General features: G+C 42.4%; 1 protein-coding gene across 1 annotated transcript in view; it reads left to right on the top strand.

The window, feature by feature from the left end:
- Positions 1-314: 314 nt before the first annotated feature.
- Positions 315-23,220, top strand: part of LOC124774925 (inhibitor of Bruton tyrosine kinase) — a 134,065-nt gene continuing 111,159 nt past the window's right edge. Inside the window, exons 1-2 of the mRNA XM_047249606.1 lie at positions 315-738; positions 16,920-17,856. Coding sequence (XP_047105562.1) covers positions 17,521-17,856 — 336 coding nt within the window. The 5' untranslated portion in view covers positions 315-738; positions 16,920-17,520. The remainder of the gene's footprint in view (positions 739-16,919; positions 17,857-23,220) is intronic.

Genomic DNA, 23,220 nt, shown 5'->3' on the forward strand with positions numbered 1-23,220 from the left:
AAAATTCATCCCTATGCTGACGTAGGATTCGAACTCATGACCAGTGTCAACCTCAAGTTACGCTACCCAAGACTAAGGGGAGCAGCTGGAATACACAAGCGCAAGTGAATGATATACTAATCTGAGATGTATTTTGCCTACTAAATAAAACGAATATAGATTATAGAAAACAAATAAATAAGAAACGGAATGGTTAACAGAGGAAATCAACATTTACAGAACTTGCGATTGCTTTCACGCCGAATTAGTGCAGAAGTCAGGAACATACATTCAGGCTGAATGAGCTGCGATATTGTAGTACACCTGGTCGTGGCAGGGGAAAATATGACCTTGACAGCCAGGCAGTAGAATTACCAACGTCAAACATTTTCTCGGAGCCAGCCGGTAGTTGTGTATAATCAGCTGAGTAGAAAGCGACATCAATCACTTTGTATTGACTCCAGTATTCGTAAAAGTGTTCTGTGTCGTGGCGGGCATTGACGTTTTCCCTTCTAGTTCGATCACACAGTTCGTTTTCTGTTGCTGGGTGCTGTTAATAGCGTAGATTGCGCAACAAGGGTGCAACATTCACAGGCACGGCTTCGAAAGTGACAAGCCGATCCAGAAGTTTATGCAACGGAGCGTTGTATCATTAACCATTTCGAAAGCTAAACTTTTTTGGGAAATAATGGCTGCTGTAACAAGTGACGTAATGTTCGTTTGTTTCATGATGAATACATACGTTTATATGTAATGAAGGTAAGGGTAGCACACGATAAAATCAGACTTATGAAAGCCTATATTTTTAGGCAGCAGTATTAATTGATATTTGTGGAGTCACTGGCTATTTTAAGCCGTTATAATTCCCTTTCAGCTATATTTTATAATCAAAGTCTGCAAATAATTGGTAAAATAAGTAGCTTTTTATTTAATAGCGGAATATTATTGATACTATGTGTTTGGTTAGTTGATGCACATTAAATATCATTCCACTGCCGAACTTGGAGGGCAACAGTCGTAGACCAATGCTTTACAATTATACATTAGCCTTCCCATGATAGGTCTACCTCCCCCAACAATTTAATTGTATCATTAGAGCCCACTGTAGTATTACCCACCCACCCCCCTCCCCCATAGAAATACCTTTTTATTCACACTTTATATTATGCTAGAGTTGTTTTTATATATAATGATGCAGTATAAGCTTACAGTAAACTAAAAGTGTAAACAGATTTATATATCCTTACTACAAGTGTTGTAGGGCTCTTTGCTAATCACTGAGGTTTGATTTTTTAAACATGCGCTACTGATTGTGTAGAACTGTGGTTTTTTGCTGCAGTAATGGAGCACATGTTGGTATGATAATTTTACCAGGGTTGAGTACCTGTCAGTGATGTAACATTTAATAGCAAAGTTGTTCACTAATGAGTTTCCCATTATGTTGTCAAAGTTTGTGTGCCATGCACCATGTTGTTTGGCAACAAAATAAGTTTTACTAACAGTTTTTGCTAAAGCAGAACTTGACATCAGTTTATTGATTATTGTACTTCGTGTATTAAAACATTTTGTTGATATGGACTTTTTGTCCTCAAAGTTTGATTTAATATTTTGTAGTTTTGTGCTGTAGACATACAGTTAAAGTACATTACTTACAGTTATGTTATTTCTTTCAGCATGACCAAAATCAGCGAAGGAAATAAATACCACTTCAATCCTTTATCATAGTTGTACTCTTTATTCAGATTTTTGTCCAGGTCATACAACTTATAACTTATTTAATATCAACTACAGTACCTCATGTGTTTTGTGTTACAGCCATCATCAGATACAATGTGAAGACTGTTCTGAATGTGTAGTTTCAATTGACCATTTTACCACACATGTCTCGAATCAATGTTATGCCTAACCACAGGAATAAAACGTGCACATCCTGCCGGTCAACTGTATACAGTGCTGAGGAATGCAACCCTTAACTTTTGTAACATGAAGTTGTTGGTAGTTTGTTATAAGCTGCCTTCATAGTCCACTGAAATTTATTCTACTGAAAGAATTCTAAATGTACTGGTATAACATTTACTGCTATTGTAGGACAGAATTTAATTCTGTACCTGATAGGTACATGGACATTCAGTTGAAGTTTCTGATAATAAGTAGTTCCCTGTCTATAATTTAAAGAATTTTTTTGTAGACAAAAACACATTCAAAATAGTTTATTAACCAGTTTTGACATATTGTATATTGCACAGTCCACACAGGTTTGTCAAAAATAAAATTAAAAACAGGTTTGTCATAAGTAAAAATGTACATAGCTAGCTAAAATGCATATTGTGGAACTTAGCATGTCTACATATGTAGCACTCTTTGATGCTAGTCAGTTGGTAAAATCCACTATATGTAGTAAAAGTGCACATTTATGCCAGTGTTTACATTTACATTGATGAGTGAAACACATCTCAGAACCTTCTCACTCGAAATACATAGTGCAACTGTACCATGCACAATATGTGCAGACATGCCAAATTCCACAGGGTGCATTTTTGCTGTGTGTATTTTTTCTTGTGAGAAACCTGTGTGGCATTTGTGTTCTGGTTGGTTTTGCCCTGTCTCTGTGCTTATTGCTGATTTTTCAAATGGGCGCCTTAGTCAAGATCACTAGCTGTATGTTGTGACAGGAAATGGAAGATTTGCAGTCTTCTGTCGGGTTTCTTCAGAAGTTAAATGTGATTGTTGATTGCTGCAAATGTTGTGTGTGTTGTAAAAACATTTGGCTAACTAATAAAATGTCTACCAGTCATTATTCAGATACGTATATATTGGTGCAGTAATTTGTTGTCTTCACTATGTCAAAGGACTTTCTTTAGAGGTAAAGTGAGAGTTTGTCGATTACAGCAGCTTAACTGAAGTCATCAGTACTGCTTTGCCAACTTGCAAACTGTGTGTCCCCCTTGTAATGCAACCTAGAAGTCGGGTACACTTCAGATCAATCTGTCACCACCCCTTACACGCCAAATCCAGGATGGGTAACAGTATTATGAAGAAAATAGTTGCTGCTGCAAAAGTACGATGCCACATGCCACAACGTCATTATGCCTTGGATCAAAGCCATCACATCATCCAGTATCAGTATGCAAATGAAATCTTTGACACCAGTTACTTAGTTAGTGCTAATTTTATGATTTGTACAGTCTTTGATACCAACAGTTATTCTGTTTTTTTTTTTTTTGTTCCCACCTCCACCTGATGCCCACTGTTAGCCTTTAAGGTTCAATATTTATTTATATTTACAGTAGGCAGCTGTAATGCCGTGGTTGCCAGTTTGCAATCCTGTTTGTGTTTCAGAACTTCTGATGTCATTGATTAAAGTCAACAGGTGGCGTCTAAGGGATCTCTCTCTCTCTCTCTCTCTCTCTCTCTCTCTCTCTCTCTCTCTCTCTCTAATGAGGCAGGTAGTTGGCTTTTTGGTGAAATTTAAAAACGTGAAAGTAGTGTATTAAGAGTGTCTAAAGAGGGTCTGTAGGAACTGTCAGCTGACATTAATGAAGAAGAAATGGATGTTGATTGGGAAGAAATAGTTTAGCCACCACCAAAGTCAGTTTGATACTGCTTTGGAAGACTTTTGAGGGAGCATGGCAGAAGACACTGATAACATTCCTTCTGAATTTTTAAGTATGCTGTGGGATGTGCCGATCAAATGATTATTCATATTAGTGTGTAGAATCTATGAAACTGGAGATACACTATTGGAACTTAAGAATAATTTCATTCACACAAGTCCAAAGATATCAACAGTAGATAAATGCAAGAATTATTGCAAAATCAGCTTAACACCTTATACCTCAAATTTCCTGTCAAGAATAATACACAGGAGAATGGAAAAGCAAATTGGTGATTTGTTAGATGACTAGTGGTTTTACTTTAGGAAGGTAAATGCACCAGATAGGCAGTTCTGATGTTGCACTTGATAATGGAAAAACTGACAAACTTTCATTTGATTTGCTACTGCACTGATCAGTTTCTTACCGTCACAGCATCATTGAGGCAAACTCCTGTGTTCAGGTGTTTCATAGAATGGTGGAGATAAGGAAACTGCTCTTATTCTCACGTAATGAGATAATCTACAATTTTATATTCTCCATGTGGGTATTAGAATCAGCTCTGCCCACTGCTAGGCACTTCTCCAGGACCTTATCAGATTAATTATGTCATTCTGTCATCTGTGCCATGAAGCCAAAGACAAGCCCTTATCTGTTCCTGTCAGATCTGTTTTGATGGACAGTACCTCATGACTTGGAAGATGGGAATGTTAATTCCATATGGAAATGAGGCAAGGATCATACTGACCCTAACAGTTGGACTGTAGCACTTACCAGTTCTATGTGTAGAACTTTCAAACTCATGGTCAACTGCTGCCTCGTTTGGCTCCTAAGGTCCAGAGATCATGTATGCAGTTCCCATTGCACTTTCAGGCACTGCCGTTTCACTCATGACAACTTAACCTAGTGGAGACAGTGATATGGGATTCCTTCTTACATAGTTGCTGTGTTTTTTGACCTCAAAACAGTATGAGACCACTTGAAGGTACAACATTCATTGCTAACTTCATGAATGGGGACTATGTTGATAGCTGTCACTTCTTATCCAGTCATTTCGCAAGGAATTGCGCTTTCAATATTGTGTTGGAGATGCCTTTTCTGATTGCTGTGTTAAGGGGTCGGCAGAACCGTCAGATTCCACCTGTTGGTTTTGACCTGTGACATAAGACTGTTGTGGTGTGTGACGTCACGACGGGCGAAGTTTAGTCCGCGAGTGTTGTGTGTTTGTAGGTGTCATGTTGACGCGGTCGGTGTTCCTCTCTGGTGGTGTGTTTGGGGGTTTCGTGTTACGTGGTGGCGTGGGTTTAGTTTGAGCTTGTGGTGTGTTTGTAGGTGTCATTTTGCTGTCTCCCTGCGGGTCCGAGGTAAGAATAGGCCTGAGGTATTCCTGCCTGTCGTAAGAGGCGACTAAAAGGAGTTTCAACCGTTTCGGCCTTCCATGTGATGGTCCCCCTTGGGGTTTGACCTCCATTTTTCAAAATTCTACAGAAGTACGAGCCTTTTGGGGAAGGACGTCTTACGTGGTGTCTCACTGGTCCTCAGTGCACTAAGACCTTGGCACTCAGCATTGTAACGGCGTTTTAACCACACCCACTATTCCTCAAATTGGGCCTAAACGCCTGATGAGTTGCACAAGTTACGCCTATAGGGCGTCCCCATCTGCACCTACGATCATGATGGATTTTTCATGGCACCCGAAATCCAGCACGGTAGCCAGCCCGTTGTGGTGGGGTCGTCATGTACCCTCTAGGTTGTAGCCCCCTGACAACACAGGGATCGTACTGCCGATACCTGAGCTGCACCCTCCCCACATCGGCCAAGGAGTAGATGCCCATCCCCTTGGGGCATCAGGACTCCTGGCAACGGTCATCCTGCCAGGTGGCCCTTGCTGAGGCTGGGTGGCGCCCGTGGGGAGAGCCCCTGGTCGGAGTGGGTGGTATCGGGGCGGATGTTTCGCAGATGAAACGTCAACATGTATCGGGTCGCTCTGTGGCCGAGTCTTTTATAAAGAAAGGTACTGTCTCTGGTTCTGGTTCTCCTGCCCTTTCCCCCTTGGCCACTCCCTGGGAGGAAGGACAGGCCTGCCGGCTTGGGGCGAAGTACTTCCCCCGCTATTTAGTTTGTTCTTGGACCGATGAGGGGACGTTCGCCACCTCCAAGCCCATGTTCTTTGTCCACCACATCGAGGACATCTTCGGGGAAATCGAGGCTCTCAGTAAAATGCGTTCGGGGTCCGTTCTTATAAAGACCACCTCCGCCACTCAGTCGACGGCGCTCCAGGCGTGCGACCGACTAGGGGACATCCCAGTGTCCATTGTCCCGCATCTGGCACTGAATAGGACGCAGGGGGTTATTTTTCATCGGGACCTCCTGCTGCAATCTGATGAGGATCTCAGGGCCACCCTGGAGCGCCGAGGCGTGCATTTCGTCCGGCGAGTCCAGCGCGGCCCCAAAGACCGTCGCATCGACAACGGGGCCTTTATCCTCACCTTCGAGGGAGACGTTCTCCCGGAGAAGGTAAAGGTGATGTGCTACCGGTGCGACGTGCGACCTTATGTCCCGCCTCCTATGCGCTGCTTTCGGTGTTTGCGCTTTGGGCACATGTCGTCACGGTGTGAGGCTGAGCCCCTTTGTGGTGATTGTGGACGTCCTCTTCGTGAGGAACATACATGCACCCCACCCTTGGTGCGTCAATTGTCCTGGCATCCACTCGACTAGATCTTTAGACTGCCCCGCGTATCTGATGGAGAAGAAGATTCAAGAATTAAAAACTTTGGATCGCTTCTCTTATTCTGAGGCCAGGAAGAAGTATGACCGCCTCCATCCCGTGACGTTGACAACTTCGTTTGCCTCAGTCGTGTCCACTCCTTCCACAGTATCCTCACCCCTATCCTGTCCCCCTCCACCTCCTCACCCCATCCAGGGTCTATGCCTCCGCCTCCCAAATCCCTCCCTTCCAAATCCTCTTCCCTTGCGGCCCCTGCCCCCTCTGCCCCAGGGGCCAACCTTCCTCCTTCTCCCCCTCCGCCGCCTGAGAAGCGATCCTCTTCTCAGGCGTCCATCGGGGAAACGTTCCGGACCCTGGCTTCCGAGGTCCAGCGTTCCAAAACGGACCCCGCGCGTGAGGACCTTCTTCGGGTCCAGCCCACCATCCCTGTGCCTCATTGGACTTCCCAGAAGGCCTCCAAGTAGAAGTCTTTATCCCCCTCTCCACCCCGGCGCATTTCGTCTGACGCTCCATCCGTGAGTCGCTGTTCCCGGCCGTCCTCAGTTTCGCCGGGACGCTCTGCTGCCAGGCGCTCAGCTGGCCCCTCATCGGCGAATGATGCTGCCCCTCCTACGCAACCCGGGAAAGTGGCCACAGCTGGCGACGGCTTGATGTAACAGGATCCGCCTCCCGCCGGTTGTAGCGTTGTTCCCTCGAAACCTGGCCCTCCGCGGCTGTCGAGGTGACCAGCTCTTCACCCGTTTCGTTCCCCCTTTTTTCTGACTGGCGATGGCTTTGTTACATTGGAACATAAGAGGTATTCGATCTAATTGGGAGGAATTACAACTGCTCCTCCGCCTGCACTGTCCGCTCATCCTTGGTCTCCAGGAAACCAAGTTGCGCCCAACTGACCGTATTGCTTTTCCCACTATACCTCGGAGCGGTCTGACCTCACCCCTGTGGACGGTATTTCAGCTCATGGTGGGGTCTTGTTGCTCGTTCGGGACGATGTCTATTACCATCCCATCCCATTGACCACCCCACTCCAAGCAATAGCTGTCCGTATTACTCTTCCTGCCTTTACTTTTTCTATTTATACTGTCTACACTCCATCGTCATCCACTGTTAGTCGGGCTGACATGATGCACCTGATTGTTCAGCTTCCTCCGCCGTTTTATTGTTTGGCGACTTCAATGCCCATCATCCCCTTTGGGGCTCTCCTGCATCCTGTCAAAGAGGCTCCCTCTTGGCGGATGTCTTCAACCATCTCAATCTAGTCTGCCTCAATACTGGCGCCCCGACTTTCCTCTCGGACTCTACTCATACCTACTCCCACTTGGACCTCTCGATCTGTTCTACCACTCTTGCTCATCGGTTCGAATGGTATGTCCTTTCTGACACCTATTCGAGCGATCTCTTCCCCTGTGTCGTTCGTCTCCTGCACCACACCCCATCCCCACGTCCCTCGAGCTGGAACATACTGAAAGCTGACTGGGGACTTTACTCCTCCCTGGCGACCTTTCCCGGATCACGATTTTCTCAGTTGTGACAGTCACGTCGAATACCACACGGCTGTTATCATCCATGCTGCCGAACGTTCCATTCCTCGTACTACCTCTTCTTCACATTGCGTTTCCGTCCCCTGGTGGAATGAGGCTTGTAGAGACGCTATCCGTGCTCAACGACGTGCTTTACGCACCTTTTGCCGCCATCCTACGTTGGCGAATTGTATTGGATACAAACGACTCCGAGTGCAATGCCGTAGAGTCATCAAAGACAGCAAAAAAGCTTGTTGGGCCTCTTTCACCAGCTCCTTTAACAGTTTTACTCCCTCTTCTGTCGTCTGGGGTGGCCTGCGCCGGCTGTCGGGCATTAAGGCCCACTCCTCGGGACCTGGCCTGACTTCAGGTAATGAGGTCCTTGTTGATCCTGTGGATGTCTACAACGCCTTCGGCCGCTTTTTCGCGGAGGTTTCAAGCTCCGCCCATTACCACCCTGCCTTCCTTCCCAGGAAAGAGGCAGAAGAGGCTCGGCGACCTTCCTTCCACTCGCTGAATCTGGAAAATTATAATGCCCCCTTTACTATGCGGGAACTCGAACGTGCACTTGCACTGTCCCGGTCCTCTGCTCCGGGGCCAGATGCCATTCACGTTCAGATGCTGGCCCACCTTTCTCCGGCAGGCAAAAGCTTCCTTCTTCGTACCTACAGTCGCGTCTGTACTGAAGGTCAAGTCCCCATGTGTTGGCGTGACACCATCGTTGTTCCTCTATCCAAACCCGGGAAGGATAGACACCTTCCTTCTAGTTACCGCCCCATTTCTCTTACAAGCTGTGTCTGTAAGGTGATGGAGCGCATGGTTAACGCTCGGTTAGTTTGGATTCTTGAATCTCGACGGCTACTTACCAATGTTCAATGCGGCTTTCGTTTCCGCCGCTCTGCTGTTGACCACCTTGTGACCTTGTCGACATTCATCATGACCAACTTTATACGAAAGCGCCAAATGGTAGCCGTGTTCTTCGATTTGGAGAAGGCTTATGATACCTGTTGGAGAAGAGGTATCCTCCGCACTAAGCACAGGTGGGGTCTATGCGGTCGCCTGCCCCTTTTTATTGATTCCTTTTTAACAGATCGAAAGTTTAGGGTACGTGTGGGTTCCGTATTGTCCAACGTCTTCCTCCAGGAGAACGGAGTGCCTCAGGGCTCCATCTTGAGCGTAGCCCTTTTTGCCATAGCGATCAATCCAATTATGGATTGCATTCCACCTAATGTCTCAGGCTCTCTTTTTGTCGATGACTTCGCGATCTACTGCAGTGCCAAGAGAACATGCCTCCTGGAGCGCTGCCTTCAGCGTTGTCTAGACAGCCTATACTCATGGAGTGTGGCAAATGGCTTCCGGTTCTCTGAAGAGAAGACGGTTTGCATCAACTTTTGGCGATATAAAGCATTCCTTCCGCCATCCTTACATCTCGGTCCCGTTGTTCTCCCATTCGTGGACACAACTAAGTTTCTAGGGCTCACACTGGACAGGAAACTTTGTTGGTCTCCGCACGTCTCTTATTTGGCTGCCCGTTGTACACGTTCCCTTAATGTCCTCAGAGTGCTTAGTGGTTCATCTTGGGGAGCGGATCGCACTGTCCTGCTTCACTTGTATCGGTCCATAGTCCGATCAAAGCTGGATTATGGGTGCCTCGTCTGCTCGGCCGTCCCTCTTACGCCGTCTCAACTCCATCCACCATTGGGGGTTACGTCTTGCGACCGGAGCATTCTTCACTAGTCCCGTCGAGAGTCTTTATGCTGAAGCTGCCGAATTACCATTGACCTACCGGCGCGACACACTGCTTTGTCGCTATGCCTGCCGGCTGTTGTCAATGCCCGACCACCCCTCTTATCAGTCCTTCTTCGCCGATTCTCTCAACTGTCAGTATGGGTTGTATGTGTCTGCCCTGCTGCCCCCTGGAGTCCGCTTTCGTCGCCTGCTTCGACAATTGGATTTTGCCCTCCCTACCACCTTCAGAGAGGGTGAGAGCCCGACACCACCGTGGCTCCAGGCTCTGGTTCATATTTATCTCAACCTCAGCTCGCTCCCGAAGGAGGGTACTCCGGCTGCAGTGTATTGCTCACAGTTTGTCGAACTTTGTGCGCGACTTGCCAGTCACACCTTTATTTACACTGATGGCTCTAAAACTGACGATGGTGTCGGCTGTGCCTTTGTTGTCGGGGCTGGCACCTTTAAATACCGGCTCCTCGACCAGTGTTCCAGCTTTACAGCCGAGCTTTTTGCTCTCCATCAGGCCGTTCAGTATGCCCGCCGCCACCACCATTCATTGTATGTACTCTGCCCTGATTCACTCAGTGCTCTTCAGAGCCTTGGAGCTCCATATCCGGTCCATCCCTTGGTGCAACGGATCCAGCAGTCCCTCCATTCTTCTGCTGCTGATGGCTCTCCTGTCAGCTTTCTGTGGGTTCCCGGCCATGTAGGAGTGCCTGGGAATGAGGCTGCTGATGCTGCAGCCAAGGCTGCAGTCCTCCTGCCTCGGCCAGCCTCCCATTGTGTCCCGTCATCTGACATTAGTGGGGTTGTTTGTAAGAGGCTTGTGTCTTTGTGGTGGGATACTTGGTCATCACTTCAAGGAAACAAGCTCCGGGCAGTAAAACCGTTCCCAACTGCTTGGACAACCTCCTCCTGACCATCTCGGCGAGAAGAGGTCCTTCTGACCAGGTTGCGGATTGGGCATTGCCGGTTTAGCCACCGCTACCTGCTCTCCGATGACCCAGCCCCGCAGTGCTCTTGTGGTCATGCATTAACAGTGTGCCATGTTTTATTGTCGTGTCCCCGTTTTAGTCAATCTCGTGTTGTCCTGTCTCTGGCATCTACTTTAGCTGATGACGTTCGAGCAGCTGCTCGTGTTCTTCATTTCATTACTTTGACTGGCTTGTCCAAAAAAAAAAAAAAAAAAAAAAAATTGCTGTGGTCTGGGTGCTCTCTGGTGGTGGTCATGGGTTGCGAGTTGTGTGTAGTATTGGGTTCATTTGAGTGGTAGATGTTGACTGGTTTTGTCGTGGTGCTAACTGTGTGTCTAGTGAAATATTTTGCAGCAAGTTGAAGGTGTAATTTTTTTTATGCCTAAGTTACTGTAGTGTTGTTTTTGGTTCGCTGTGTGTGAATTTTGTATATTACTGTTGTTATGTCTTTGTTTTGTCTGGATATGACCCAGAAGACCAATAGTTTTCAGTTATGGGGGCTTATGGGCGAGACTCCCTTGTCGCTTATAAAGTTCCAGCAACTTTTCAATCTTTTGGCTGAATTCATGCAGTGTTCATTGTGTGGAGAACCTATGAGGCTTACCAAAGTTCGGAATAACGTATGGTGCTCCATACTTTGAGGTTCCTGGTTCGAGAAATCTAGGTTGGGCAGGCGTGAGATTGTGTTGATGAGTTATCATTTTTGTTATCAATCCTCTCACAGTTTCTGTGCGCATGATGTGGTCGTTAGTGAGTGAACAGTGCTTGACTGGTATTCTTTTTATCGTGAGGTTTGTTCTTGAATATATTAAATACAGGGGTAAGTTGAGTGGACCTGGAGTAGTTGTGGAGATTGACGAGTCGCAGTTTGGGAGGAGAAAGTATGGGAGGGGTAGCCTGTAGTTGGTATATGGGTGTGGGGGGCTGGGTCTTCAGAATGTGTTTTTAGGGTTGTTGAGATCGTACAAAAAGGGAGTTAGTGGGTTTGATTCAGGAATATGTAGAAGAGGGCAGTACTGTAATTTCGGATGGGTTTTCTTTTTATAGTGGGTTGGGTTGGGAGGGGTACCAGCATTTAGTAGTTAACCACAGTGCCAAGTTTAAGAATTATGAGAGTGGGTCCTGTACTAATACTATAGAGGGATTTTTGGGGGCTGGTAAATCTGTTACTGGGAGGGGGAAGGGGTGCTCTTTTAACCTTCAGGCTCATTTAGATGAGTACTGTTGGCGAAAGAATGTCCCTGAGGGCTATTGTATTTTTAGAGTTTTTTTAAGGGCTGTCAGTAAGATGTGTTAGGTTTGGGGGGGGGGGGTTGGTTAGGTTTGCAGAGGTAGGTTGTTGGGAGGTGGTTGTGGTTTTTTGATTTTGTTGTGGAGGATTTGTTTTGTTGTAGTTTTTTTTAGTTTTTGGTTATTATTTGTTTTAAGGTCTTCAATTTTTGGAGGCAGGGTAGGTGGAAGGGGTGGAAATTTTATTTGGTTGTGGTTTATTATCTTGGGGTGTGTGTGTGTGTGTGTGTGTGTGTGATCTGAAAGACCTGTGGACAGATGGCTTCAAATCATTGAATATTTTAAAATGTCTCAGTGGAAAGACGTGAGGAGCTGACAGGTCCCCCCTCCTGCACTTTTACAAGGCATTCGTCGAATCGCAGTTAGCTTATGGGAGGGTTGTTTATAAATCAGCCTGTATTTTGTACTTCAAGATGTTACAGTGTCCACCATGAAGGTATTCGGATATTGACTGGAGCATTTTGAACCATCCCAGTTAAGTGTCTGTGTGCAGAGGCTGGTGAACCGCCATGCTAGATTTGGTGGGGAGGCCCTGAAAATCTCAGTATTACCTTGGTCATAGGCATTTAGTGTGGAGGTCCACCCCAACAGTGAGTGGTTGTTCAGGAATCGGCCCCATGTGACCAAGCCATTTGGATACTTGCTACTGACTGTCCCAGGGATCTGGATATATCATACTTGCAAATACACAGCTATATCATACTTGCAAATACACAGCTGTGGATGGAACAAACTGTTGCCATAGCGTCTTCAGAAGCTCAAATTGGTTTTAAGCTTTACGCAGTACAAGAAAACTTGTACTCGAGAGTTACAAAATGTACTTTCTAACTCTTTTTTCCTTCAATTTTAAGTTTATACAGATGGATCCTGGCAAGTGAATGCCCTCGGTTGTTCAGCTGTTTTCCCTGACAGGGTTTTCAAGGTGCACCTCCCAGAACAATTTACAAATTGTGATGCCAGGTTATATGGCATTATGACACCACTGGAGTGGATTCACAGGCATCACAGTGTAAGGTGTCTCATCAGTTCTGACTCACTCATTGAACTACAAGCAGTCCACCAAATATATTCCATAAACAATCTGATCAAGCTCATCTATGACTCCTTAAGTGGCTCCAACACCATGACGAGGTGGCAATCCTTTGCTGGGTACTGGCCATATCAGGATACAGAGAAACAACATAGCCGATAAAGCAGCTAGAGAACATGTCGGGGCAGTGTTTTATGTCGATGTGCTGTCCCTTTGCACACTATCATTTCATTATATCTGACAGACAAATCATGTCAGTGGGAAATTGAATGGTTGGAGGTGGCAGGAAACAAACTGCGGCCTCTCAGATCGACCGTACTGGCATGGTGAAATTCATGCCAACTGTACTGATGGAAGGAAGTTTTACTCACCAGACTACGGGATATAGCCCTTTAGCACATGGTTTTCTCCTCTGGTGGGAGGATCCACTGTGGTGTGAGGCTTTTGGTTCAGTGTGTTTTGGCTATGTGCATCTTGTATACTGACAGCAGGGCAGCCCACAGTTTGGCTGGAGATCTGCCCACCATACTGGCTGATGTAGATACCAGTGTGAACTCTTGGGCCTCACCTGTAAAGTGCTTGGGAAGGGAAGTGGACTTCAATATGAAATACACCATATTTAGGAACAGCCTCTGATCACCCCACCCCCCACCTCCCACACTCGCCTCCCCACCCTTCCAGAATCTCAGGCTGACATCTTGTCAGGGTACTGATGACCATGCTGTTGAGTGACACATGTCCAAAATCTTGAGAAAGTGTTTGACAATATAAAATGGTGCATGATATTTGAAATTCCCTGAAAAATAGGTATAAGCCATCAGGAAAGATAGGTAGATTACGGTACATGCAACTACCAAGAGGGAAAAATAAAAATGATGGACCAAGAGAGAAGTGCTCTGATTTAAAAAAACCTACTGAACTTGTACATCAAAGAAGCAGTGATGAAAATAGTGGAATAGGCCTGGGATTAGAACTGAGAGTTAAAAATATATAAATTATTTGTTGCTGATGCCCTCAGTGAAACTGAGAATATTACAGTACCTCTTGAATGAAGTGAGCATTCTTAAGAGTTCAGAATATGGACTGAGAGTAAAACAGAGAAAGACATAGGTAATGAGGTTTAGCAGAAATGAGGTAGTGACGAACTTAACATCAAAATTGGGGACCACATAGTGAACAAAGTGAAGGAATTCTGCAACCTTGGAAGCAAAGTAATACATCACAGATGAAAAAAAGGCAGATAAAAGAAATAGAGTAGCACAGGGAAAGAGGGCATTCCTAGAGAAAAGAAATCTGTTAGTCTAAGACAAAGGCCTTAATCATAGGAAAACATTTTGAGAAAGCATGCCTGGACACTACATTGTATGGCAGTGAATCATAAATTGTGGGAAAACTGGAAAAGAAGAGAATCAAAGTGTTTGACATGTGGTGTTACAGAAGAATGTTGAAACTGAGTGAACCTAACAAGAAATGAAGCGGTGCTCTACAGAATCAATGAGGGGCAATATTGCATAGCATGTGTTGTATTTCTACCTGTTTGAAAGCAATGTTGATTATTATTCAGTAGACACTGGCTGTGTGTGAAGCAGTAGAGATATGTATTTTACCTGTGACTGAGCTTGTGGCATCATTCCATTTCTTACCCCCAGTTTCAGACAGTCTGGATTTTGTATGAGTTGGCCAATTCCATTTGTGACACATTGATATTTCGGTCATAGGAGACCACATTTTCAGGTTTTGTGATTTGTGCTATTTTTACATTTATGAATATTCAAAACAAGTTACCAGTCTTCACACCACTTTCAAATCTTAAGATCTGATTGAATATTTGTACAATGTTTCTCTGATAGTACTTCATTTAACTAATTACATCATTGGTGAAAAGTCTGAGGGCACCATTGATGGTGTCTGTCAGTTAATTCGTACACAACACTTAACACAAAAAAATACCAACACACTTTACCTGAAGTTACTGGTGCATCTTACTATAGCTTTTGATCCAAGATTTGATGCTGTCTCTTTCCTACCAAGAAACCCTCAATACAGTCACAAATTTCGTTAGCATTTTTTCACAGTGGCAGTGGACCTGTCAGTTGGATACTGAAGGTATGCCTCATGCAGCACAAGAAGCTCCAAATTGTTTCTGACTGTTTTCAGACAGCATTTTTCGCTGCACCATATGGTAATTCACTCTTTTTATATAGTTAATTTTATCCATTTTGTATTGAAATTATTTTTGTTTGCCTATCCCATATTAAAATGTCAAGAGTTAGACTGCATATCTCATTCCCTTTAGAAGAATTTTATTGGTCTTATACTCCCAGGATCGAGGGATTGGCAACCCTATAGTAAGTCAGTCCACTCGAATAAAATTAAGAATGTCTGAAGCTATAATGCAAAATGTTGGGCTACCTTGTAATTAACATTTCTTAATGTTGTGACACATTATATCATGTTAAGAGTCTGCTCGCTTCCCACTGTAAATTAATTTTCTTTCTGTAGCTGCTGCTGCTGCTGCTGCTGCTGCTGCTGCTGTTGTTCTTGTTGTTGCTGTTATATACACCTTTATTGGAAACTAATTTATAATATAACGTGCATTGAAATGAAACCCGGTCACTAGTGTAAAGTAATTTTAACAATTTTACTAACCCGAAACTGTAGTTATATACAGTACACATACTCAAAAATAGCTGACAAAACTGTTGGCACATTTGTCCCATTGCGACACTAGCCGCTCTATTTCATCCTTGAAGAAGCTAGTAGGCTGCTGTTGGATCCAGGCCTGGACCCTGTCACACACTTCGTTGTCCGTTTCAAATCGATGTCTGTGAATAGCTTGTTTCATAGGTCCAAACACGAGAGTCACACGGTGAAACGTCTGGATTGTATGGTGGACGTTCCAGCGTTTCCACTGCTTGCACTGACTCTTGCTTTCTAGTTCAAAATGATGACACCATGTTTCGTCAGCTTTGACAATATGCTCATGTTAACTTTGCAGATGACTCAAAGACAGCACCATTCGAGTATTGCACTGTTTGGCGGTCAGTTGGTGGGGAACCCACTGCACACAAATTTTTCGAAAGTTGATACATTATGGTGTGGGCGGTGCCCTCGTTAATACGCAGTGACAAATGGCTCTCGTCAACGGCTATTTTGCAGCTGTCCAAGACTAAAGCATTCACTTCCGCAACTATTTCCAGTGTGATGATGTGATGAGCCTGTCCAGGACGACCATCATCATCATCATCATCATCCAATGACTCACGCCCCTCAGCGAATCGTTTGTGTCATTCCACAACACTTGAACGACTCAGACTGTACTCACCGTACACGGCCTCGTTCCGTCGATACATTTAACAGCCTCGAACTCCCTCCGCTGCCAAAAATCGAATCAGCCCTCATTGTTGCTGCTTACTCGCCTGCATGTTCGGTAGTGGATGGTAACTTGTGTGACCACCTTCTCTTCGGCGTGAAACCACACTGATGCTATGCAACATCAAACGGTGTGCACGTATCCGTCTCTTTACCAATAGATGGCGCCACCATACTTGCAGTTACGTTGTGCCACCTGACCAGGTTTCATTTGAATGAACCTCATACATGTAACATCTCACTGTATATCTACATGGAAAGTATTAATAACTTCGAAGATAATTACATTGAAAATAATAATAAAACCTAATTTTCAGAAAAGTTATAACATTCAGTTTGTAGCTCCCCAGTAAAATTCAGAGATATGCATAACAACTTAGAGAAGGAAACTTAGTAATGAAGAAAAGTGTGCAAAAGTTAGAACACATAATTTCTGGTGTCGCTGTATAATTTGCAGATATTGGCTTTCCCTGTGCTTCCACATCCAAACCTGAGCATAACAGTAGATCATCTGAATTCATAACACGAGCTATATCACAAACATACTTGATGTAGTATGAATGTGGCTAATTTGCCTTTTATATTACTGTTGCAGTGCTGTAAACATGAAATGGATAGCTTAAATTAGTAAAAAATATAGTTTAAATGTGTTAGGAGTGTGTATTGTAAGTATGAATTGCAGAGCAGTGTTTTCTTCTGTTTCAGGCAAATCTCTTTCCTATTATGGCTGCCTAAATAAAAGTGGTGTATTTTGCCCCCTGCACCAGGGGGCACGAGTGCCTAAACACCAAGAATTGCAAAGTGAAAAACACAACTTAATAAAAAGACTGAAGATTAATCACTGTGATTTGTATCGGAGTATTAATTGTGCTGCCGCCAATTACTATACTCCGTGCATGGCCAATCTAGTCAAGAGCTTCCCATTAAAAGTGCAATGTGAAAGGCTGTTTCAAAGCCATATGGTGCTGAATACAAATGTATATAGTTGAGGTTTTGTTAGAGTGTGTGAATGTGCAATAAAGTTGTACAGCAAATGATTATATTTTTGTAAACAGAAGAGACAGATGTTTGTTTGAATGAGCAAGTAATACAACATTTTATTTATTCTTGAAAAATAAGCTTCCTGTCATTAACATTTCTTTTTTGTGGCAGTGTTACTCTTGCAAGTAAAAATATCATATTTGTTTGCAATAAATGTGTGGATATACATAAGCTACGTGTTGTCTTGAAAACGTAAAAGAGGAAGCAGGGTCTGTTAGAGGTTTCTTTAAAAGATAGCAGCAGTTCCACAATTACCTCTGTCACAATGAATAGATGTGCTTCAGAACGTGAGTGTCATGAACATTGTCGTTCACAACAACATGGAATGGAGATCTGCAGTGTTGTTACCCGTCGTCAATTAGGAGATGAATTATTGGCGGGATATCTTCAGTGGCTATGCTGCAGTTGTGGTCAAGTCAGCGACTACTTGGGTCGCACTGCTCTACATATGGCAGCATCCTGTGGCCGATATAATCTAGCAAGATGGCTATTGCAACATGCCGGTGCAAATGTGAATGTTCGTGATCTGGAGTCTGGCTATACTCCCCTTCATCGAAGTATCTTCTATGGCCAGCTGCATATTGCAAGCTTGCTTATACAGGTATGTATAGCATCTGTAGTCTTCTATACCCATGTACACTGGTTATTAAAACCTATAGCGGCAGTAGTGCTGATTCATTCTTTGACCTACAGTTTGCATTTGGGTTTAGGAGTATAGAAGCAAATAGCCAGTCAGATTCATGTTCAGTGTGTACCATTAACTTAACACCATTTGTTTGTCATCATTGTGTGTGTGTGTGTGTGTGTGTGTGTGTGTGTGTGTGTGTGTGTGTGTGTGTGTGTGTGTGAATTTTGCTGCATTGGACCATACAGATTTGTCAAGCACAAGCAAGGCATTATACTCTGACTCATGCTGTGAAACACACCTCTATCAGCTAATCATCTCAGCTCGAAGGGCCTTAAATTGGACAAATACACTAACTGTACAACAGGTCCCGCTTGACGTATTAAGTAGTCTCAAAAGTTGACAGCTGTGCTCACATATAAACTGTTTCATTATGCTGGAACCAGAGTAAGTTAAATTTCTGGAAGCTGATTATCGTAGTATTACATCCAAAAATGCTAACTAAATAACCTTAGTTAGTTCTAACACTAAGTGTGAGTGAGTTCACATAATTCCAGATGTGACTGTACCAATTCTTAAAATGACCAGTGAGTGTAAAATAGGCCACATCTGTAAACATTACATTTTTGTTGAAAAACCCAGTGCACATTTCAGCTACAAAATGGATGGTGCTGTTGCCTGCACCTGCTGAAGTTGTTAAACCCGTGAACATAGTCTTGAGTTATCTACTTAGTATTAATTCGATAGAAACTGAAAATACCAAGTATACTTGGGCAGAGTGGACCTTTGAAAAAATGAAATTTTGCTTATATCTGTTTCAGTGCTGGTAGTTAAGTGTTCAGCCACTAGAGATCATCCAGTCGTCCATTTGTAATCTGGCTGTCGACAAAATGCATGCTTTCAGCCTCTGTTCTGTACAGTTTTTTAGGCGATGGTTCTGAATAAGAATGGCTGTAGTGGATCTTGAATTTGACCTTGAATTTAGTGGCTCAGAAAGTGAAGAATAATCTGATGTTACTTAGTTGTAGACAGAAAGTTGATGGCATTCATCAAATGACAGATAAATGCTTACATATAGTACATTATAAATGTGTACTCTACTCCAGCCATCTCCTCAAAGATTTTTATTTACAGGAAACCGTTGTGAAATACATGGCTGGACTTCATATCTACATAGGAAGTGAATAATAACAAAGTTTCAGAATACTTTAGTCAAAGCCTAGTGCATGAGTATAAGTAAAGCAGCAATCAATCTTTGGTTACGTTGGAGGTGGTATGCCACTATCTTCCTCTATCCTTTAAACTGACTTGTCCAGCCAGTTAAAGGGGTACATACAGTTTAACATGGATTCTGAACCACGACATAACACAGCATTCAGTCAGTGAACATTGCTAGAGGTGAAAGAAGTCGCGAGTGACAGACAAAAATCCTTTGCTTGACCGGGGGATGAACCCAAGGTCTTTGAAGTTGTAGTTGGCACTTTACCACTGACAAGGGAACGTTCCCAAGTGTCAATAATCATGAAGGAGGCCAAAATAATGCAGTACTTATTTTTTATTTATTTATTTTTTTGTTTGTGCCCAATTTCACTTTTGAGGGGTAAAACGCCCCAAAAGATAATTGGGCATGTTAGGTTTGGAGGGAATATCTTTGAAACGATGATACGTAAAAATGTATTTCATGTAAAACTTCATATGTAATCAGCATCCTTGAAAACTCTATAGGCCTAATCGAATTTTATTATAATTTCAAATTTTGCAATATACACCATCACCATTAAATAATTTTGAAAAATGAAAACTTTTGTTACAACACAAATTAAAGAAGCTTTCAAGCTGTGTACATCCGTGTGTAATAAAGATAGTTTCTGAAATACCGTTTCCGAAAAGTAAGCTGTACACATTGCGCTGTCAGGGTATTTTGAACATACGTAATTAAAGTATCTAAACATTCATTATTAGTCTATGTTATTTATTTTACTTATATGTGTTTTATGTTTTAAATCGCTTTTTGAAGTTGTACAATTTCTCTTGCTTACATGTATTTTGTTTGAAATAATGATAATCTGCAAATAAATGTTTAGACGTAACGTTTTCTTACGCCATGCACATAAAATTAACAAATTTTCTGCACATAATATACACAACAGAGAATACAAAGTGAAGCAAAGTTCAGCAGGATTTGATTTTGTCATGGGTGATCATCTAAATGCCCTGATTTGTATTGGGCATATTGCAGTACATCAGTAAGTTTTGGCAAAGAGAATTGATTATGTTCTACTGACTGCAGCTTTTATATCGTTCCTCAAGTAGAGATTGACATCAAAATCGTTCAACGGAACTAGATCTAAAAATCTCACAAGGTTATTCCAACATCAAAAGCTATGTACATACCATGTCTGTACCTGTGTTGTCGAGTCCTTTCGAATCACCAGGTGAAATAATTTCTTGTCCGCGGGTTTGACGGTAAAAATGGTTTTTTCACACTGATAACTTGCCTCTTCACAGTTTTAAAAGAAACTGATGGCGAGTTTGGATCTAGAACTCGAGAATCTCTTTTTGAAGCCCCAAATGTCCTTGTGACTGCATTGAAATCTAGCAAACAAACATCTGACCGGGTCGAAAGATATATGGAACATGTTTTCTTTCCCAGTGAGGGAGAAAAATCTGTATTATCGTTAGTTTCTTAGGGTTGCCAATGTGAAAGAACCATATAGAGCATCATACCTGATGACAAGGAACTTGTTCATTTGGTGATCCCAAAGGACTCGACGGCACAGGTGTAGTTGTGTGAGATGTATATGGCTTTCAATGTTTGAAGAACCTGGTGAGGAGATTTTCATGTATAGATTTGTTGAATGATTTTGATGTCCATTTCCACCTGAGAAATGGCATAATTAAGCTTCAGTCACCAGTACACAATCAGTTCATTTTGCCAAGGCTTACCAATATTCTGAAATGTGCCTGATACAAATCAGGATATTTAGAGGGTCACCTGCAACATTTCGAAATCCTGCTGAAGTTTGTTTTATCTTGTGTTCTCCGTTGTGAGTATTATGTGAAGGAATTGTTCATTTTATGTGTATGGTGTAAAGAAAGATTATGTTTTAAGCATTTATTTATAGATTATCATTACTGCAATGATTTTGTGTTGTAATAAGGAGTTACTTATTATCAATTAACAAAATGCGCACATAGAAATGGAAAACTAAAAGTAAGTAAATGTAAAACAATAATTTAAAATATGAAACAAATGTAAGTAAAGCATGCAAATAGACTAATAAAGAATGTTGAGATATTTTAATTAAGTATGTTCAAAATACTCTGACAGCACATTGTGTAAGCCTATTTTCCAAAAATAGTATTTCAGAAAAAAGCTTCAGTGCACATGGAGTATGTTGCTTGAAAGCTTCTTTAATATATGTTTCAACAAAAGTTTTTATTTTTTGGAAGTAATCAATGGTGGCAGGGTATTTCGCATTTTGGATTGTTGCAAAATTAGATTATACAGTTTTAAAGAATGTGAATTACATATCAACTTTTATATGAGAAACATTTTTATATATTATCGTTTTGAAGATATTCCACCAAACACAATATGCCAAATTACCATTTGGGGTGAGTTTCCAACTTCAGAGTGAAATTGGGCACAAAAAGAAAGGAAAAAAAAAATCGTATTGCATTATTTTGCCTCTCTATACACCTGCCAGGTTTCATTAAAATTGTGTGTTGACACATAGGAATGTTCCCTTGTGAGCCACTAGAATACACTGGGTTTTATTAATGGTGATAATCAGAAATATGTGACCAATTATTTTGAGCTACAGAAGCTACCTTTTTATGTCTATATGTACTGTCTAGGATGGAGGAGGAAAACTTCCTGATAACACCATGTAAAGGCCCCTTTTCAGGATTATGGTGAAGACCTCAGCTGCAATGAAAGCAGAGGAGGTGGACTTCAGCATGGTGGAATTGGCAAAAGAGTCTGCATGTTGTCCAAAGCTAAAGTGGAAAGATGACACAACAGTTCCACATGTTAGTGATGCTGCCTTGGAAGCATCGGTTCCCACTTGTTAGTGGTGACTGGGTCAGTAAAATTCCAGGCTAGCAACCTGATCTTATTTTGGAAATTCAGAGGTGATCCTGGGTTCCTTGCTCTTTACAATTTGCAATTTCAAATCGTTAAGTGGAAAGTTTGCTTGATGGTGGATGCACTACCATCAGTAGTAACACTTAGGAAGAATCCACCATTAAATCTTGTAATGCATTGGGACCTGGGTTCTAGGGATTCTCAACCCTGTCAGTGAAGAAAACAGAATATAATGAAATTTTTGGTAATTTTCAGAAAGTACTACTACTTTGGAGCATCAAATGTAAATTCTCTTCTGAAAAATGGAAAATGGAATTGGAGTTATTTCTACTGAAGAAAGATATACAAACTTTGTCAACAAAATACAAATTTTGTCAATGCAGGAATTGAGATTCTTAGGTTAGGATATAGTTGACACTCAACGTTATAGAATTTGCGAAGGAAAACCAGCTATAGGAATAATGGAAAACCAGCAATAAGAATAATGGAAAACTTGCTTATGTTTGGAAAGTATTTTATGTAAGCCAAGAGTATTTTAGACAGTATAACAGATTGTAATTCAAATCATAAAGAATTTTCATGCTAACAATAAAGTGCAAAAATAAGCCACACCCATACGAGCTGCCAAGCACCTCTAAATGAAAACAACAAAAGAAACCTGCATAAAGTAAATCAGTTTTGGGATCTTTTAGAATCTGAAATCTCAAACGTACCTGAAAATACTTCTCGGCAACTTCAATGTGCAAGTTTGAAAGAGAAAGTAATTTAAGAGTTTTGTAGGTAAATATCCACCAGACTTAAGAACAAGCAGAAACGGTGAAATACCGAGTAGTAAGTGGAAAATGTTCCTGTTGGAACTGATGACCAAATATTTTTGCAAACTACAAAGAAAAGCTAAAACTTCTATATATCCAAATCCAAATAGAAGAGAATAGCAACTGGATCACATAGTTGTACCCAAAAGGGATATTGAGAAAATTATGAATGTCAGAGAGATCAGAAGCAAGGAATTAGATTCAGATCATTGTCTTGCTAAGGTTAAAATATGATTTCTCCCATTTAAAACAAAAAAGAAAAACCGGAAGTTTATTGGAAACAATTAAAGTGGAGCTAGTTTTACGATAGAAAATAGAGAAAAATATAGAGAAGGAACTGAGACAAATAAAATGATGCTTGACATGAGTGCCAGATACAAATTACCAAAGTAGTGGCAGAGAAAACATTAGGGCTGTCCAGGCATAAAAAGAAGG

Source organism: Schistocerca piceifrons, chromosome 2, assembly GCF_021461385.2.
Source record: "Schistocerca piceifrons isolate TAMUIC-IGC-003096 chromosome 2, iqSchPice1.1, whole genome shotgun sequence".
Lineage (NCBI taxonomy): Eukaryota > Metazoa > Arthropoda > Insecta > Orthoptera > Acrididae > Schistocerca > Schistocerca piceifrons.